Below are 22,003 nucleotides of genomic sequence, written 5' to 3'. Positions count from 1 at the left end.
GATTGATATTCTGGACAATCTACCATATCATTCGGACTATCAACTACATGGAGCCTATGAGTGATTAGCAATAAATAAATATAAACAAAAAGCCTCAATAAATAACCAGCCAATAAAGCCATCAATATTGTTATATTACACTGTGACTTTTATGTGATATTAATATGTATATTTTTTAATTGAAATGTGTTTTAAAAGGTTGATTTTATCACTGTGTGAGAAAAATTTAAAGGGAAATATTCCCAAAGATACTATTTGTCTTATTACATTGATTGAGCAGCACTTGAACTGTATGGTGTAGTAATACACTCTTAATAACTGTGGGACAGGAGCGTTGGAGATGGAAAGGTCAGTGATCGTGGGCAGTTACGGAATACCAGAGGGCACAAGAGAGAGGTAGAGAGGGAAGTGGGTAGATATGAGTGGGATTGGCAGGGTATGCAGTGTTTGAGACGGAGTCTGGAAGGGAGATGAGGAAAGATGGCAGGGACAGGGGGGTAAATTTACTAAAGATGTTGCCATGGAAACCAATCATAATCTGTGTATTATTTTCTAGGACGTTATGGGCAATATCACCTTTTTTTTTAATGTTTTAGAACCTTTAGTAAATTTACCCCCCCCTCCCCCTCCCAGGTGTTTGAGGTGGTTAATTAGATAACTGAGTAGTGTGGTGATAGTAGTCCTTTTGGAGTATTGGTGGGTATATATACACACACACACACAAACACTTACACACACACTTCCCAAGAAATGTCACTATCCAGAATCGGCAATCGTTTCATTTATCAGACTTCAGGCATAGTCATTCATTTAGTAGCAACATTTCTGGATTTAATTCCTGTCTTCAGGCTGTTTGTATACCCTGAAGACGGGATATAAACCCAGAAACGTGGCTATGAATGACTATGCATGAAGGAGGACAGAGTATTTCAGAAGCAGGCACTTGGCAAGTAATATTTACTATACCATAGAGTGACGGACTTTCAGCAGCTTTCCTGATCATGTCTATAACATGAAATCTTATGGTACTTACTGAATAGCATACCATTATTGTACGTACGCAATAATAACTTACACATTTTGGCTAATACAGGAGGGGGGGGGGGGGTGCATACAATATCTTCCTCCCATAATACCTAGACACAGGGATGTAAGCTGAGGAGCTGTGCAAGTTTAAGGATTTAAAAATGCAAGTTTTTAAATGTACATAATCATGTTCCTGAAAGCACATACTATACAAATGGTCCACCCCAACTCCTCTGAAGAGTAAAATAATGTGCGAGAATTGAGAACATTTTTATTTTATCTAGATTTAATTTGATGGCTGGCTGGCTGCCTAGAAAATACAAAGAAATGTTTTCAAAAAACCCAAAACTATCAATTTCAAATTGCCTACCTATTGGACAGTCATATTACTAAGACAAATGGCATCAAGCGTATATAAGAGAAAATTGGAACTTAATATAAAATGTAACATGCAGTATAATTTTTCATATGCCTATGATGGGGATGAGAAAGGGATTGGACAGATGAAAAGTAATTCCTTCAGTATTCAGTTATCCATCAGCCTTAACCCTCTTATTTTCAGCAACAGAGAAAGAAATATCACCACAACTCTTTATATCAGGTTAGTTAACTCACTTTTTAGAATGCTCTAAAGGCAAATTGTGGCCATGGTGCTCTAATAGTAAGATCTTACAGAACATGATATGAAGAACTTGGGCAGCGTCATCACTATCCACGTGTGGCCCCCACCTGGGTTTCCTCCTCAAAAGGGGTGACACCAAAGTACTGCCACTGAGTATAAACAGTAATAACATAAATAGGGATAATGTCATTCACTCAGATGCCCAAATAAAATCCCTCTAGAATAAACATCTGCAAAGCTGCAGATTACAAAAGTATTTTAGCGGTTCTCAAAACAACACCCTGGGGTGACGAAAAGGCACTGACAGGTTTGCCATGGGTTGGTAGTCCAGTAGTAATCAACTTACTGTATTCATGGCCCATGTGATTGGCAACCACTAGCACTGGTTTTATCTATCATAAACAAACAATCAGTAGCATAACAATGTCTATCGCCACATAACTAAATCTAAGGATGACAATTTGTCAGCATTCAGAGGCTTACCTCCATTTCTGGGTTTGGAAGTCTCCCTGCCTGGCATGTGCTGTCTTTGCGGCGCAGGGCTACAGTGGTAGCTAGGAGGCAGAGTGCAGGTGCCGGGTCAGGGCATATCGCGGCCACCATTGTGGAGTCTGGCTTAGCAGGTGCACCGGGAGGCTGAGTAGTATGTGGATGGGTCCTGGTTTTACATGTGTTTCCTGTACAGGGAGCTGCCATTTTGGAGACCAGGATTGCCCAACTGCTGCTCAGGGCAGTTGTCCAGCCAATCTCTGCAGTCTCCTCTGTTAAAATGGGTTCAGCCCTCAGGTACCTTGCCAGTGCTTCAGGTTACTTCATTTAGGCCCTTATTCTGATCGGTGCGGCCCGATCAGAATATGTGGCCACGACCGTGCAGGCGAATCCCCGCCTTCCATACGGATCGCCACCTCCGTCCGTACGCGGATATGTGGCGATCCGCATGAAAGTGGACGGGGATACGCCTCCTCGGTCTTGGGAGCAGCCCCTGCATTCGATGGTCGCCGAACATCGAATGCAGGGCCGCACGCTCCACTAGGTCCCGCCACCCAAGACCACACGGACACTTGTCCGTGTGAAATCATGTATGGGGGCGGGCAGCTGACATCCGGCGATGTCAGATGCCCGCCCCCTACACACGCGTCACGGCTTCATTACCATGCATACGCCCCGCGTTTGCATGGGAACGCCCATGAAACGCGGGGCGTATGCATAGGGTAATGAGGCTAAGTAGCCCCTCACGCCCCTCTACGCCCCCTGTGCGGCGTGTAAAGAATACGTGCGGCGAAATCGCCTGCACATGCGCAGAGTGACCTCTGCACATGCGCAGACGATAACCATCGGCGGGACGACCGCATGCGGCGAAATCCGCAACGACCAGAATAAGGCCCTAAGTAAGGATCTAGGACTCTGTCCTCCCAGTTAACTCTTGCCAGTTCCAGCTCCTGTTCCTTCTTGGTATCCTGCTCCAGCTCTGCGTGTACTTTGGTTCCCACGAGTTGCCAAGGAAAGACCTGCTGAACCCACTGCGGGGTGGTAACCTGGATCTGGCAGTGCCTCAACTTTACAGCCTTAAAATGTATCCTTACTATTGCCTAAATTAGAAAGAGATGTATCAAGCTTCAAAAAGTGATAAATAGGAGAGTGATAAACAACCAGCCAATCAGCTCCTAAAGGTGCGTACCCAAGGTACGATTTATGTTCCGTAAGATATCATAAACAATTCCCCAGAAAAGTCCTGGTGGTTAAAAAGCATAAGATTTGTGCTTAAAATAAGGTACGATGTGCATAAGATATAGCAAACGATCTGACGTCACAGCTATACTACACTATACTATCTTATGCTTTCTAGGCAGAATTGGGTTGCATGTTCACCCGATGAGCTCCCTCCCATACGACCTGCGGGAGCGCGCATCGTACGTCGGATAGTGCATACACATGGTAAGATATAGTGCACTATCTAGCATGCTATTCGAAACTGGCTAGATAGTGTGCTAGATTGTGCACTATATCTTACCGTGGGTACGCACCTTTAGTGTTATTTTTCAAACACAGCCTGTAATAAGGCAGGTTGGAGCTGATTGGATTGATGTTTATCACTTTTATTTGATCAATTTTTGAAGCTTGATACATCTGGCCCTAAAGCTGCAGTTCTGTAACTACAGACAGCACATAAAGTTGCCACTAAGATGCCCAATGCTAGTGGCGTTACACAGGATTGGTCTGCCACTGCGTGGCATATTGAGGCTAAATGTACAATAGGTGGATATATAGTGGCACAGTGTGGCCACCCCCAGCCTCCCGATTCCCCCTAGGGAGAGGGAGCATGCATCTGCTACCACCACTTGCAAGCTCACTAACTAAGCACACCGGGAAGTAGTGCCTCAATCAGCTCTCACTCTCGCTGTTCTGGGTATTAGCAGCATCGCTCCCAGGTCTCCAGGCTACACTGTCGTGGTAGAGGGAGCATACGATACAGCGAAGCAGATGACTCGCAATATGGACACAGCACAGGCCATGGTTGAAGAGAACACAGCTGTACTTTATATCAATACATAATTGAAATAAGAATTAAGTTACAATACATAAAGAAAATATCAGTATGGATTATTACACAATATTTTATAACTAATTCTAAAAGTACATTTCTAATGCGGTATATTTCTAATAAATACATTTTTTAACATCAAAGGAAATTAGTTTTCTGAATAACCTCCTTCTCCCAACTGTTGGGTACACAATAGTAGATATTTCTGCAGAAGAATTGATTTACAGATATATCTACAGACGGATAGGGCAGCGTGTTCTCCATACACGCTACTTAATCCATTGGGACCGACATCACAAATGGGTGGGCGTATTTGCATATAACCGCCCACTGAGCTGTCTGTCACTGGCGGCCATCAGTGTGGCTGTATGGGCGGTCTGTGTTGCACAGCTGACATGATATATATTGATATATATCTACTGTTCAATCGAATGACCGATAGATTGGCTAGTGTGTACGCACCATAATACTCTTCTAAAGCAACTGTAATAGTGTTCATTCTAGCACCCGCCATCTTTGAAAACACATGCAGTTCCTCTTCCCAGACTGGGGAGTCACTGTCTGCTGTAATACTTCTAGCACAGTGTGGTCTGTATATATTAGCACTTATATGCAAACCAGACCTGTGCTAGAAACACCACAGCAGACAGTGACACCCCAGGCAAGGAAGAGGAACTGCATGGATTTTCAAAGTTGGCGGGTGTTAGAATGAACACTATGTAAAACACAGGACACTTCATATTCACATACAGTATGTCCATTCATATAAACTAAATTGACAAGCCACAGCAGCTTTCTAATTAGCTTCATCAACAACCAATCTTCACACAAAATACACAAGAAGATATTACACACTAAACTTGACTTCACATACAGTACAAGTGATCAGTGCTGGTGTGACCAGAACTTATACTTTGCACTTTCCTGAGGACAGAAAAAAAGCAGATAAAATTGGGGGATCAATGAGCTGTGCACAGAATTGCCAGTGTGTCAATAGCCTCAGCATATCTTCCAACATATTGTGAGCCTGCATTGACGCAGGATGGCATGTTAATGGTCGAGAGGGTCTTGTCACAATTGTAGTGTTTGATGGAATCTATGGTGTAGCAGGAGCAAGAGAGGCAGACAACTTAGGAGTAAAAATCGAGCAGGTTTTATGAAATTCTTGTTAATAAAGATTAAAAGCCAACTTTAGAATATACAAGACAAAATACTTATTGGACTTGGGAAACAATAATAATAATAGTCTCTAGATTCTCTTGGACTTCGAATAAGAATAATCACTTCTTGGACTTCGAATAATGAATAGCTATAACCTCGTGGACTGAATAATAATAATCGCAATAACTTCTTGGACTTTGAATAATAATAACAGTCTCTATAATAGCTTGGACTTGAATAATAAATAAATAGGTCTCAGCTGAATCCAGACAATTGGTAGAACGGCATAGGGGGAGGAGCCACAATGACAGAGGTAGTACTGGGTTGACCACTTGAACACGAAAGGTACTGACACCGACAGGAGCAAAGAGTATCACCAGCGGATTTGCCAGAATCAGAACCTCAGGAAGAATCTGTGGCATGCTGAGCAGAGTGACCATTAAAGGCCTAGGGAATCTGCAGGCTTCAGAAAGGCCAGGCTATATGCCCAGGACTTCAACCCCATAAGCTGAGAGTCAGGAAGTACAGAAAGGAGGAGTGCAGACTGGCCAATGGCACGTTTGCCCATAACCAAGATGGCGGCACCAGGAAACCAAACCACAAAACACCTACAGGCTGCTGCCACTGAACCCCTGCAAGGAGTCAGACCCCAAATCAGCGCAAGGAAAGCCACCGATGAGCAGGTGAGTATCGTGGCCACGACCGACCGTGACAGATGTAAACTCAATATGGATATAGCGTGTCTATTATGTTAAAAAGGTAAAAATGCCCCTCATCTTCCCACCTGTTCTTTGTAATCACTTTCACATGTACTAGAGGCAGTTGCATGTGACACTCATTTACCACCCAACTACAGTATAGATACATCAAATAGAACTGTGCCATCCAAATTTATATGGTTGGCATGTAGGCTTTCCCATGGGAAAAAGTGTTGGCTGCAACACAGTTGACAACATTAACTGTAAATGATACCCTGTGGGATCCTCTTTTAAGACTAAAGTCCATTTGTATGTTTTTCTGCACATATGTGTACCCCATATACATTTTGGTCAAATGGAATGGGCAGAAGTGATTTAATAGTATACACACACAATTCTCCAAATATTATGATCTTTCACTTTCTAGGTTTGGACAAATCAACAAAAAAGGAACATTGAATGAAACCTTCTAGAGAAGTGCAGAAGTTGCCTATAGCAGCTAATCAGCTTCCAGCTGTCATTTTATAATCTGACCTGGTGAGGTCTCAGGCATAGGGGCTAGGTTGTGGAGCAAGCGTGGAGGTTTAATGGAGTTTCAAGACATAGACGGTGAGCAAGAGTGATGGTTTCTGAGTATGAGGCCAAAAGTGTGACCAGAATGAGGAAGTTTGGATTTTAAATAAAATAAATATTTTATTAAATAACTCAGTCAATATGACAACACACATAGGCAGGCTGCGATGAGACACAAAGCAGGAGTAGGTGGACCCTAACGGGAGCACACGTTACAGGTAAGTTAATAATGGTACTCAATTGCACAGTAAGTAATAATGCAGAAGTTGGCAATTAGCATTGATGTGATCAATCACATCGAACATAGGTGAAGTCCCAATAATGCAGATAATAACCAAAGTATGGTCTAAGCAGGAGATGTATAGAGGTTACACACCAGGAGTAGATGGAGTGATACAGATGTTGAGACAAGATCGATGATGGAACCCAGGTGGTGAGACAGAATCGATGATGGAATAACGATCAGCAGGATCGACGATGGAACACCAATGTTAGTAGGATTGATGATGGAAGAACGATGGTGATACAGGATCACTGTGGACTTACATTCGACAAGGCTAGAAGGTATGCTGTTTAGCCACAGGGTCATTGGCACAGGGTGACCTCAAGAGAGACTGCGGGCATCCTGTGCTCCATTCAGCATGCAAGCAGTGCAGACAACATCTGAACCTGGAGCGCAGCGCATAACTTCCAACATGACCCTCTCCAGGAGGGATAGAATGCTCTGCTCCTGGACTTTAATTTAGGATTGCCATCACTTGTGATGAAATACCTTTCTTATTAGTTAACCTGTTTAAAATAGGGTTGGAATTTATAAATTAAGAGGAAAGTCCAGGAACAGAGTAGTTTGCCCCCTTCTGGAATGGGTCATGTTGGAAAGTATGCAGCAGCAGTCTGAAATGACACCTCAAGAGTAAGAACGTGTTTCTAGTTATCTGTATCATGACAGAATGTACTGGATAAAGGATAGTTAAACGTGGTTGGTTGTTATGGGTCACTTCTCCAATTGTTCTATTTAGAAGGTTTTCATAAATACCAAGTGTGGACTCCCGAGTGGCTGCACAGCGCAGAGGGCAGACATCCCCCCCCAGCGGCCACACAGCCTAGAAGGTAGACATCCACCAGTGGTCACACAGCCTAGAGGGCAGACATCCCCCAGCGGCCGCACAGCACAGAGGGCGGACCTCCCAGCGGCCAAACAGCCCAGAGGCTGGATCCCCCCCCCCAGCTGCCGCACAGCCCAGAGGGCGAACCCCCCAGGCCTAAATTAGATAATAAAAAGTCTAACTAAATATTATCTCATAACATGGAAAACCTGTCTTCTACACCTTAATAAATATTTGACTGTAAGCTTCAGTTTACACATTCCCAAAGGCTCTAGTCACTTGCTTTATTTTTGCTCTGACATTAATTTCATCCCAGCTGTGACTAAAGCAGCAAACACTGAGGCAAACATCTGCGCATAACCTAGGCAAAGCTCTCTAGACAGACACAGGAATTCTAATTTGCTAATTTAGCTTTGATAGCCAGAAACACTTATTTTATGGCATCTCTAATTAGTTGAATCACTGACAAACCCAGCCATTTATCAATAGTTATTACACTGGCTAAATATCAAAGTCTGAATTAGACTAAGACTTGGTATAAAATACATCCAGGTTGCAGTAGTCATGCACTGACTAACTGTGAAAATATTTTATGTCTCGTTTGTGTAGTGACAGAGGTTGCCTAATTATAAGCTGTAATAACATCTCACCTTAATGTAGGAAGGCTTTTTATATGGCTATGCAGATAACTAAGAGACAAAACACATATCCATTTTCCATAATTCCTTGGGGACAGACAGGGACAACCATAAAGTTGAGATGTAGTGTTCCCGCTAGGCTGTTTTAGCGGGGCACTGCGCCCTGCCCATTTTTTAGAGGGCAAAATGTGCCCTGCCCCTCTAGCAGCGCCCCGCTAAAACAGCCTGGTGCCTGCCCGACTCCTTGCGCGGGGAAGCCCAGTGTCGCCTTAGACGGCGATGCCCGGCATCAAGGCACCTTCCCCCTGTGGTGACAGCATCTTCGGCGCGGCCCGGCCCGCCCACTTTAGTGATGCCGCCGGGCGGGCCCGCCCACTTTAGTGACGTTGGCGGCCCGGTCCGCCCACTTTAGTGGCATCGGCGGTCCGGGACCGCCCACAACTGTGCCGTCGGCTGCCCCGGCCCGCCCCCCGGCGCCTTGCCCGGCACAATTTCTAGAGTGAACACTAAGATGGGTGTAAACCGTTCATGCATATGAAAAAGTAGACATTTGTTTCGCTTGTGGAGTGATTTCTACTGCGTTTTCAAATATGCCTGTGTCTAATCCAATCAGCTCTAAGGGAATACCAATTTCACTTCATTATGTTCTATAAGACGAAAAAATAAATAATTTCCTATGTAAACACTGTTGATCTAAGAAATTATAGAATCACTAAGGATTGAAGAGAGTACGACCGTGTTTCCATATAGGTATAAAGGATATAAAGCATGTGCTTAACAACCTTGGTTTATAAATGCTAATAGGCTTTCTTCTACTCTTAAGGGGGTATTCAATCCCAGCCGCTAACTTTACCTTTACTTTAATGTCATTCGACCTATTCAATGTGAGCTCTGTTCTTCTGGCTCCCGAAATATATTCCACAAGTCGGACGTCCCAGCTTTGGCAACCGAGGATTCGACAATCCAGCGTCTCTTTCCGACAATACAGATTCTCCTAGACAGAGGCAAATCTGTTGCAGGCAAGTCCCATCTGGGATTGAATACTGTTGGCCATAATTTCTACCGTACGGAAATAGTGGCCAGGATTAAATACCCCCCTACGTCTACTTTTTACATTCTGACATTTACATTATGTGATTTACATATGATTACACATGTTTTTGTTATGATAAAGGGTACCAATTTAATTTTGTAAGCCAAAACTGACAATGTTTGAAATATATATATATTTTTTTAAATCTATACAAATGAATCAGGAAGGCACTTATATGGGGGAATTGAATCACGGATTCCAACTGTCGGAACATCCCCACAGTCGAAATCTCGTAATTTCCAATGACTTCTGACAGCACATAGACAGATGGTATTGGATTTTTGAAAAGTTTGCAAATTGAATGAAGCCGCCCGTGAAATCTACAATCCACGGCCGTTTCCGAAAAAACAGATCCGACTTTCAAAAAAATTGTATCTGACAGCCTTTAATGCTGTCGGTAGTGGTAGCATTGAATAGGTGAGTGCTGATATTTCCCCTGTCAGGAAATATCACCACAGCTTGAATACCCCCATAGTCTAGTAAATAAAAATCCCAAATCTTGATAAATGTAAAGTATTATATATACTTCAGGGTAATTTTAGGATTCCTGGTCCATGTTTAGCTATATATTTTATTAAAATGCTAAAGTAGTAAAAACACTATTTTACCTGTTCATAGTGATTGATTTTGCAGTCCGCCATGTTTGTAAATGCATCTCTCAAGTCTGTCTGCACGTTTTTTGTCCATCGATCCCAATCAGCTTTCAAAGCATTATTGGCACATTCAACTTTATCTTCCAACTTTTCAATCTCTTCTTTCAGCTGCAATGAGAGGAGATCTTTACATACTGTTCAGAGAAATGTAAGCAGTAGATAAATGAGACAATAAACTAGGCAGTGTTGGAATAATGCAGGGGCGATCACCGCGGGGCCCCCCACACTCACGGCGCCACTGCCAAATGATGCCGGGCAGCGTCTGAGCGAGTGCTCAGACGCTGCCCAGGAGTTCCCGATCTACAGCCTGCAGTCTGAAGCGGTTATAGGCAGTCCGACCTGCGCAGCGTGACCTCTGACCATATCCGCTCCAGAGTGATCCCGCCTCAGCCCTCACTAGTCCTGACTCTTGTTGAAGGCGGCTCTGCTGCTGATGTTGCCGCCACCATTCGTCCACTCCGGTCTGCCCTGCTCCGGCGCTGATGTCTGCCCTGCTCCCGGCCACACTCCCACCCTCCCATGTAAGTAAATGAATGTGTGGGGCAGTCTAACAAAGACTTGAGCTTACGTTACGTAAGGTAAGCAAAAGGCGACATTCCAGTCTAGAGCACAATGATAAAGTAAAAATTATTTTTACGGGTTATCCTAACTGTTGCAAACAGGTGTAAAAATATAAATAAGGATCATAAGTAACAACACTTCTATTTTATATATTAAAAAGCATATATTGCAGGTGTTGAAACAGAAAAAAATTCACTTCAAAGTCCAACCTAAATTTATTGTAGCATACCCTTCTAATTCGATTATAGTGTACCCATTTACCTACCTCTATTAAAGTGTACCTATCAATCCAACTTCTACTATAGTGTACCCACCTAACTCATTTATTACAAAGTGTTATAGTGTACCCAATCTACCTAATTCTACTAGAGCAGTGATTTGCAACCTTTTTACCTTGCGGCACACTAAAAAAGATTTTAAAATTGCCAAGGCACACCAGGAGATCCCCATGGGACAAAACACACTGGACCCCACAGGAAGGAAAAAAAAAACCTATTGGCCCCCATATACAAAACAATCACACTGGTCCCCACAGGTAACAAAAATAAAACATTGGCCCTTTACATGAAAAAAAGAGCCCAGTAAATAACAGTTGAACTGGCTGTAAACTGGTTTGGGCATCTCTAGATCTGGGGGCACACTTGAGAAAAGCCATTGCACAGTAGTTGAAAAACACTCTACTAGAGTGTACCCATTTAACTAATTCTACTAAAGTGTACACATCTACCTAATCTAGAGTGTACCCATCTACCTACTTCTATTATAGTGTACCCATCAAAGAAATGTCAACACAGGAGAAGATACAGATGGAGCCCCCTCTCATTATTGCGAGGGCTGGCGATAGAATCTCCCACCCCCGTCATCCGTCTGAAGGGGGCGTGTGCACAAGACGCTCCTGCGCCCTGTTCTGATTGAGCTCCCATATGCTGTCTGCCGCCTCCCCGACGCTGTTTGCGGCTTCTGAGCGATGTTTTAATATATCCTCTAGTGGGTATGCTCAATGTCATTAATGATGTGCACTCCTGTGCGTTGTTAATGAACCCCCTCTTGGCTGAACATGCAAGTCAATTGGGATATATAGCTAACGACCCGCATTTTCAGTGGTGTTACTGAACGATATTGTGTACAGCTCTTGTTCAGGGTGTACACTCCATTCTCTGCCCGATAGGTATACTATGTTGGTCGTGGTGAGGGTTGTGTAGTGTGTATAGGCCTTTAGGGATATTTGAAATATCTTTCAAAGAAATGTGCATATATATTTCAGAAATGATACACAAGTCTTCATATGGTTAACATGTCATTAGACAAAGCTTTTACTTAACATAATGGATTATTGCTACATACATTTTGACAATTAATTGCTTTATCCCAATGTTAAGCATCTGCGTTGTAGACAACAGCGCACTCAAAAAAAATGAATTTGAGCCATTGGACATCCCCATGGGCAAGAACAACCTGAAATATATACACAGATTGTGTTTTCCGAATAGGAGTCTATGAAATTGGCACAGGATAAAACCTTGAACATTATGCTGGCATCTGCAGTTATTTTGTAATTGGACAGATTGAATGATCATATTTTAATATACAGATTTATTTTAGACTTCTAGTCTCTCGAGGGATAGATGTTTTCAAAGTGATGGTTTAACATCAAGACAATCACAAATATTGAAAATGAAATCCCCTATCGTATTCGGTTTGTAGTCACGTTTTACACAATAACAAAAATGAACTGAAAAGCGCAACATAAAATTACCAGGAATCTACATATATCACAATATCTCTTTACACACACACACACACACACACACACACACACACACACACACACACACACACACACACACACACATTAACCCTTTGAGTGCCAAGTGAATTTGTCAAAATAGGTCTAAAAATGTAAATAATGTTTACCTTATGTAGGAAATATAATCTTTTTTTACATAACATTTTTCATTTGAATTTATATAACAAATGGAGCGATGCTGGCATCTTTAGCAGATATTTGGCACATCTCTCATAGAGATGGCACTCAAAGGGTTAATATGGCCAGTGCGGACTGAGTAAGGGTTAGCATTACTCCCTCACAGAACTAAGGTGATGGGTTCCATTCCAACATGTCCCTAACTGTATACAGTTTGTATATTCTCCCAGTGAGTTTCTTCCAGGTACTCGTTTTCTCCCACAATTCAATAAATATACTGGTGGTGGGTCAATTGGCTACCTACACAAAATTAACTGTAGCATAATTTTGTGTGTGCACGTGTACGTGTGGTAGGGCAGCGGTTCTCAAATTGTGGGTGCTGACCTTCTCAGCATGGGGTCGTGACTCCATGTTGCTGACCATCAGGCTGTTGACTTTTCTAATCTCAGTCAGTGATTCTAGGAGTCTGAAAGATCTGTTGAGTTGTCGGTTATTTTAGACTCCTCCCATCATGTTGTGCCTCCACAATGCTGCCATGTATGTGCTGTCTGCTGACTACACATGTGATGTGATGACCTTCTGCAGTAACTTGCTGGGGTCCCGTAATAATTTTTATTGTGTAATGGGGTCCCAGAGCAAAATAGTTTGAGGACCCCTGCGGTAAGGAATATAGATTGTAAGCTCCACTGGGGCAGGGACAGATGTGAATGACCAAATAGTATCTGTTAAGTGCTGCGGAATATGTGTGCGCTATATAAATAACTAGTAATAAATATAATACACATACTGTATATACAGTACAAACATTCAAACTGTATTTACACACACAGTGGAGCCAGGTCTGCCATCAAGGGGGTGCTATGGGGACAACTGTCCCGGGCCAGGCCACACTGACACAGGGTAGGGCCCGAGCCTCTCTGTCCCCGAAGCTTGCATGGCTGCCAGTTCTCCCCTTCACCCCTGACTGTCGCTGATAGCACAGATGGAGGCAGTAGCGTATTTGCTGCAGAGCAACGGAAGCAGACACCTTGAGCTTGGTGCTGCCAAAAGTGCTTTTTGGTACATGTGTATTATAAGGGCACCCATCGCATCGCATACCACTAATTAAGGTATGCGATGGGACCTGATTTGAGGGTTTCAGGGCCGACTGTACAATTTTTAGGTACTTATGTAGTATCTGGGCTGCCGATTTTTTGATTGTATGCCTTAAGTTAAGGCATACAATCAGATGCGATGCGATGCGATATCGCATCGCATCGCATCGCATCGCATCCGATATCGGATGCGATGACCCGATTTTTCCATAGGAATCAATGTTAAAATGATTCCTATGGAAAAATGGGTCCTTTTCATACCCCTACTATCCAAGTGGGCATGGAGTTGGATATAAACCTGTGGCGAGCGTAGCGAGCCACCGAGCCCGAAGCGTGGCGAGCGAAGCGAGCCCCGCGAGGGGACGGTATTCGTCCCCTCGCGGGGCTCGCTTCGCTCGCCACGCTTCGGGCTCGGTGGCTCGCTACGCTCGCCACAGGTTTATATCCAACTCCATGCCCACTTGGATAGTAGGGGTATGAAAAGGACCCATTTTTCCCATTGAATTCCATGTTAAAATGGACTCAGTCCATTTTAACATTGATTCCTATGGAAAAATCGGGTCATCGCATCGCATCGCATCGCATCGAATCGCATGGTCGCATGCGATGCGATGCGATCTCCCGATCCGACCCGATTTAGAAATCGGCAGCCCAGATACTACATAAGTACCAATTTTTATATTGCGTCGCATCGCATGCCATTATAATGGCATGCGATGCGACGCGATCATAGCCGATTTAACATTGTACAGGCACCCTGATGGCTGATTCATATGTTAAATGCCCCCCCATTGTTAACGCCACCCCACTATCAACGCCAGCCTGTGGCGAGTGCAGCGCACCTGCATGGGGCGGTGGTATGCATCCTCCGACCTTTCCATACCCCCACTATCCACATCGGCGTGGAGTTGATTCTAGATAGTGTGGCGAGCCCGAAGTGTGGCGAACGCAGTGAGCCCCATGAGGGGACACGGAATACATGTTTAGTAATCCGCGTCTGCTCGCTGCGCTCGCATTTAACATAGTAATCACCCATCAGGGTGCCTGTACAATAAAAAATTGTGTTGCATCGCATGCGATACGCCTGATATTTAATTGTACAATGCCCTACGATGTAAATTGTGGGTGCCCTGATAATACACAAGTACATGCTTTTTACTAGTCTATATGTATAGCTGAGTCAGCGTCACATGCATCTACCTCTCTCCTGTGTACTGCACTGTCACTGTCGCAGTGCTCTGCATGTGACGTGCACATACAGAGAAAGGAGCCATCAAGGAAGAAGGATGCGGTGCTGCCTGTGACAGAAAGCTCAGGTGAGCTGATATAGTACTGGGACTGGATGCAGGAGGAGGAAGGGAGGGGGGGCATTGGAAGTGACTGTAGTCGGGCCAGAGGACAGTTTGTGTGTGGGGAGGGTCTGTAGGGATATGTAACTCTTTTTGCAGGTTCACTGCTATATATGGTCATGTATATCCCCTAAAAATGTTGTGGACTGCATATATGCATACAGGAAGATGTTTAAGTGGCTTGCAGTATTGGTTTAGTAGTATATGCAAAGGAATTTATTTTTTACACATATTTATATTACAGCATTCCATCTCTGATATTAATTAGGGTATATTTGGATCCCTGCAATGATGACAAAATGTAGTTCCTGACGATTTTATTATATGCATGTTATATATGTATATAAGTTTAAATGGTTTTGCATAAAATTCTGTTTAGACACACTAGATTTCATTTCTCTGTGCTCAAGTACTGTTTGTTATCAAGGGCTGGTGGCAGAATATTGCTACCTATTATCCCAGTATTACAATGTTGCAATTTCTTGATACTACTGTAGTTGTGAATTGTAACAGCATCTCCGTTCACAGAGTTTATGCTGGAAAGGTGATGCTGCTTTCAGACCGCATAACTGGCTTTGACCCTGTATTTGGAAACGTTTCCAAAAACGGGTCTGCCAGATAAAACCCCTTTCACACCGCAGCACTTAAACGGTATATTACCGTTTAAGTGCCGATTTTTTGACACTGGCAGACCCGTTTTTGGAAACTTTCCAAATACAGGGTCAAAGCCAGTGCAGCCTTCAGCCCTCCCCTCCGTGCAGCTCCCCCCCCCCCCTCGCGTGTCGACCGAGAGCATGTCGACGCCCCCCGCGCATGTCGACGCCCCCGCGCATGTCGACGCCCCCCCGCGCGTGTCGACGCCCCCCCCCCACCCCGCGTGTCGGCGCCCCCCCCGTGTCGACTTACCCCGTGCCGGTACCTCCGTTGTGGACTGCAGCTCAGTATGCTCGGAAAGCACTTATGAAAAAAGTGTCTTCCAGAAAATGGCTGCCCCATAGGAAACCCTGTTTAAAAAAACTGTCTTCCGTATGGGGGGCAGCCATTTTCTGAAAGACACTTTTTTCATAAGTGCTTTCCGAGCATACTGAGCTGCAGTGCCGGGAACCACAACGGAGATACCGGCACGGGGTAAGTCGACACGGGGGGGGCGCCGACACGCGCGGGGGGGTCGACACGCGGGGGGGCCGTCGACACGCGCGGGGGGGCGTCGACACGCGCGCGGGGGGTGTCGACACGCGCGGGGGGGGGCTCCAGTGCTGTGAATACTTAATGAGCGCTCATTAAGTATTCACTGTGCTGAATTTAGGACCCAGCTCATTGGCTGGGTCCTAAATACCGTTTCTGAGCCGATTTTTGCGCTAAAATACCGGTTCAGAAACGGGTAGGACCCTGCATTTTAACCGGTTAGAAAAAACGGCATTTTCTAACCGGTTAAGTGGGACTGGACCTTTCAGACCGCACACATTACCGTTTTAAAACGGTAAAAAAACGGCAATTTACCGTTTTAAAAGTGCGGTCTGAAAGGGGCATTAGTTATTTACAGCTACCGTAAAAGCAGAGTTTTTCAGCCCTTTTTTTTGGCTGAAAATGCCCTACTCGGCTTATACTCGAGTGTGGGTCTGGGGCAGTAGTGTGTTACCTGTTAGCACCCCAGTGCTGCACAGCTGCATCCTCTGTGCCCAGCGGGAGGCTCAGCGCATATGAAATCTAAGACCTGACACTGCCCAGCGTGTGATGACCGTCGCTTCCCTGGCTGCCGGAAACTCAGCGCCAGAAGAGTTAACATCCCCTGCAGTTGGTCGGCTGGCTGTCTCCATGTTACTGAGCCGCACTAGGCAACAGACAGCCGCGGGACCCGGCACCAGGGGAGGGAGGTGCTGAGCCTCCTATTGGGTCTTGCGGCTGTTCGTTACCTAGCGCAGCTCAGGTCACTAGACTGGCGTCTCCCCTCCCCTTGCTCCCATTGGATCTTGTGCGGCTCAGGTCACTAGGCTGCTGCCTCCCCTCCCCTGGCTCCCATTGGACCTCTTGCGGCTGTCTGTAATATCTAGCCTGCCCGGAGAGTGACAGGCAGCCAGCATGTCCGAGGAGGGGGCAGGCAAAGCGCTGGGGAAGCCAGCTCACCAGGGGAGGAGGGGGACAATATTAGGTTCTAGTAGGTGGCACACCACAGCAGCAGCTCAGTGTAAGGGGGAAGAGACACGTGCCTGCATAACATACAGCAGCAGAGTACATCAGAGATATTTTTTCACATAAATAAAGGTTTGTCTGGTTATGAGCACATTAATTAAATAAATCATGTAACATGCAGGGGATGCATAGAGCAGCCTGTGTTAGGGCTCATAATATACATGCTGCGTGTACGCACTGTTACTGCAAGTGTTGCGTTAGCATTTCCCATACATATGCGGTAATGCTGCGTATGTGGTTTACCAGTTACCAGTAGCTGCTGCATTTCCCACCCTAGGCTTATACTCGAGTCAATAAGTTTCCCCAGTTTTTTGTGGTAAAATTAGGTGCCCCGGCTTATATTCGGGTCGACTTATACAGTATATGGTACTTTATAGTGGATTTCCACTATGAATATGTTTGGGCAAATACTCTCCCTATATTCTATATTATGGTCTGCAAGCAAATACTGATTACATATAAGGACCCCCTATCGACCTGTTTGTCACCCTATTGACCTTAATACTCCATCGTAACTATTTCTACTTCAACAAAAAATTCTATCGCCAATGGGCTGCGCGATAGGTTCTCTAATCGCCCCATCGTATTCCAATGCATACATGGCCACCCTTGAACAAGACCTCTTCCTGAGTGGCGAGCTACACAAAAACATCTGCTTCTATACCCGGTACATAGACGATGTGCTATTATTCTGGACGGGCACTCAACAAGAATTCACCGAGGCCATTGAGACCATCAATGCACTCCCCTGCCCTATTAAATACACTTACAACATGAGCATGAGCACTGTGAATTACCTAGACGTCTGCATTACTATTGAATCAGATAAACTGTGCACATCCATCTTCACCAAGCCTACCGACCGCAACACACTCCTGCGGGCACAGAGTCACCATCCACCTGCCCTGAAGAGGGCGTGTCAAACACATCACCAGTTCCGAAGCCCCGCTGTCCCACAATCTGGATCAGATGCAAAAGAAATTTCTTGATAGAGGTTACTCTATGACCACTGTGATGAATGCACGGAAAAAGGTAGACAAAATCTCCCATGCTACAGCCCTGACCGGACACAGCACTAAGAACAACCCCACCGACGTGATCCGGTGGGTGAGAGCGTATAACGAGGCAGATAATACTATAACCTCGACAGCCAGAGGTCCGTGGCCAACCATTCAGCACGATAAGGAGTTAAAAAAACTGAAAACATCCAGATTGATGGCATGCTACACGAGAGGTAAAAACCTCTGCGACTGGCTAGTAAGAACCGACATATCAGCGAGATTACCAGAGGGCACCTATAAGAAACCGGGAGGTTGTTACCGTTGTACAGGATGTACGACTTGCAACGCCATGATGCAGTCAAAAACTTTTGCTCATCCACATCAGGGCTTCAATTACAAAATTAGGTACCCCCTCACATGTTCCAGCACCTATGTCCTATACCTCATCCTCTGCCCTCGTGGCTTAGGATATGTTGGCAAGACGATAAGAACTTTTAAAGAGCGCATCGCGCTACATCGATCAGCGATTAAAGCTGCCCATAGTAACAAACCTATGGATCAACCAGTAGCGAGACACTTTGCCGCTGCCAAACATTCCCTTGCAAGTCTCCGTTATATCATCATAGACCAAATACCTGACGACCACCGCGGTGGTGATAGGGGCAAGAAACTATTGAAACTTGAAGCCAAATGGATTTTCAAACAGGATACTGTATGCCCCAAAGGTCTTAATGAACAATTTTAATTGAAAATTTTTCTTTAAACAGCTGTCTGCTACACCCTGTCCCTGATTATGTGCCCCGTGCGAGACGCTACACTCATCACTCTGTAACTGCATTGTATTTTGCTGTGCACTTATGGTGATTCTTGTCATGTAATCATATCCTCTTGTTTCAGTCCACAGCGTACAGGTCCTGTTGTTGCCTAGTAACCACTGACGCCGAGCCAGAGATCCATGAACCAGCTGATGATGATGTCATCAGAGCGGATGGGCTTTGACAGGTTGGACAGTTGGAATGCGGGCGCACAGGTCTGGACTCGTGGGACTGATCAGAAGGTATAAAAGGTACGTTTATACATGCATGTCATTTGTTCTTTACCTTGAAAACGGAATAAACCCAGATAGATACTGTACATAGATAGATATCTCTTCCTGATGCCATCTCTCTGCCTCTCTCCACTTTCTCTTAGACTTTCTCTCCCTTTGACCCACTTTCTCCCTTGCACTTTTCCCACTCCCTGACACTACGCCCCTTATTCAGATCTGAGCTCAGTAGAAATTTGTTTGGAAAATGGGCTAAACCATGTGCACTGCAGGTGGAGCAGATGTAACATGTATAGGGAGAGTTAGATTTGTGTGAGTTATTTGGTTTCTGTGCAGGGTAAATACTGGCTGCATTATTTTTACACTGCAATTTAGATGTCAGTTTTAGCACACCCCACCGAAATTTAACTGTCATTGCACAGGTTACACTTGCTCCTCCTGCAGTGCACATGGTTTTGCCCATTTTCCAAACAAATTTGTACTGAGCTCAGATCTGAATAAGGCATACTGTCTCTTTCGGACACACACACTCGGTCTCTCTCTCTCACTATATATCTCTCTCTTTTTTTATCTCCTCTCTCTCTACCCATGACACCCTTTTTTTCTGTCTCTCACTCCCTTCTTTGTCTTTCTTGCTCCCCCAAGGTGCACTACCCTTTCAGGAGACCAGGATGCTTCATATAAAAAATTCTGAGTACCTAGGACACCCCCCATGCTGGTCACCGATGAATCTCGCTGTTATTTTTTTCAATTAATGTTCCATTTGGAGACCACTATGTATTAAATGGTTTGTTCTATTTTAGGCCCGATTTAGACACCTTCACATGTCTGCATTTTTGGAATCCTGGCAATTATCAAATGGCCGTGCATGCGTATGGTATGCAGTATGCATGCGCGAGCTGTTCATGCAATGGGCATGCAATGGGCCTACGGAGGGGGCCCCTGGCTATTTTGTCAGTCCCGGGCTCCACAATTTCTAATGGCATTCTTGAGTGGAGCTTTCACAGGTATGTGTGACACTGTGACAGATGTGTGTGACACTGGACTGCACATTGGGGGTTATTTTAGTTCACTCTTTCTGACAAATTCTTTCTTAGAATGACAAAACCATGTGCACTGCAGGTGGGGCAGATATTACTTGTGCAGAGAGAATTAGATTTGGGTGGGGGTTTACTTCAAAGTGAGATCTATAATGCAGTGTAAAAATAAAGCAGTCAGTATTTTCCCTGCACAGAAACAAAATATCTCACCCAAATATATTTATCTATGCACCTGCAGTGCACATGTTTTGTCCTTCTAAGAAGGAATTTGTCAGAAAGAGTGAACCAAAATAACCCCATTGTGTAATAAAGCGCAGGAGTATTGAACACAGTCTACAGAGCAAGTTTGGAGGAGAACTGAAGGTAGGAAAGTGCTTCCAATGGTCTGGATTGTGACACGTGACCTCATCGGGTAGATCCCTAACATTCCTATGATTCAAGATCAGTGCACAGGAATCCTTCCCAGGCCAGCACAACCAAACAGCCCCAAAGAATAACACTAGTGAGAGATTACAATTAAAGTGTTACATGATGTTAGATAAAAGGGCCACTTAGCACGGCCCGAAACGCGTTGGGAGTAGGAGTACAACTATCCATGTGTCCTGAAGTCCTTAGCCATTTTTCCAACTGTGTGGCACCCATCTTATTCTCCTACCCAGGTGAGGTTAAGTTGGTGAATTAGGACCCAGTGACTATTGGGTATATTTTTATCTTTTTTATTGGAATTTTTTTCTGCAAAATTTCCCTGTAAAAATGATGAACTTTTATTGTGAATGTGGAGAATAAAATCCTGTGGTGTATTACATTGGATTCTGCGATTATCCATACCCATTGGTGAGGATCCACGGTCTACAATAAAGATACTGCTTTGTGAACATAGTGCGCTTCAAAAAGGTGAGCTTTTGATACCTATGAGCGTGTGACCTGAAGGGATAAAAGAAACCTTTACGTGCAAAAAAGGCAAGGTGGAAAGGTCTGTCATCAAGTCAGGGAATTCCTGTGATCTACTGACCAGTTTTCCTGGTCTTATTTTCCTTCCCATTTCGTGCATTCTTTAAACCCATGGGAGTTGCCCATTGACTGAGAAGAAGTTTAAGAATATGCATATCTGAGACTGTGCAATTGGAATGGGATCATTCGTCAGACTGCATTTAGGTCTACAGTCATTAGGTCGACCCCACTAGGTCGACTGGCAGGAAGGTCGACCTGACTTAAGGTCGACATGGGCCAAGGTCGACATGACTTAAGGTCGAATTTGCATAAAGGTCGACATGAGGAAGGTCGACTGGTCATAAGGTCGACATGGGTTTTTCACTGTTTTTTGGTCCGAATGTCGACACAGTCGACATGGACTAAATGTCCCAGAAAGCTGAAGCAGCTTTGTGTTTGCATATGGTAATTTAGGCATCAGATCTATGGCATAGACAGTTCACCAAAACAGCATTTATATGTGATTTAGAAATGCAGTCAGCTCTAAATCAAGCCCCGAATTTGGTAAATTCGGTATTGTATCATTGGATAGACAGCAACTAGGTATACAAGCATTAGGTCGACATGCAGGAAGGTCGACAGGGTCATTAGGTCGACACAAGCATTAGGACGACATGGGGAAGGTCGACAGTCAAAAGGTTGACATGGGGTTTTCACGTCTTTTTGACCCAAATGTTGACACTGTCGACATGGACAC

At 44.5% G+C, this 22,003-nt stretch overlaps 1 protein-coding gene across 1 annotated transcript in view; it reads right to left on the bottom strand.

Annotated features, from left to right (window-relative positions):
* Nucleotides 1–22,003, bottom strand: part of SNX7 (sorting nexin 7) — a 109,981-nt gene that overhangs the window by 3,112 nt on the left and 84,866 nt on the right. Inside the window, exon 8 of the mRNA XM_083157060.1 lies at nucleotides 10,068–10,220. Within this exon, the coding sequence (XP_083013186.1) occupies nucleotides 10,068–10,220 (153 nt within the window). The remainder of the gene's footprint in view (nucleotides 1–10,067; nucleotides 10,221–22,003) is intronic.

The sequence above is a fragment of the Crinia signifera genome, chromosome 8 (genome assembly GCF_055691185.1).
Source record: "Crinia signifera chromosome 8, ASM5569118v1, whole genome shotgun sequence".
Taxonomy (NCBI): domain Eukaryota; kingdom Metazoa; phylum Chordata; class Amphibia; order Anura; family Myobatrachidae; genus Crinia; species Crinia signifera.
The sequence above is the reverse complement of the archived record's forward strand: the minus strand, read 5'-3'. Positions and strand labels throughout refer to the sequence as shown.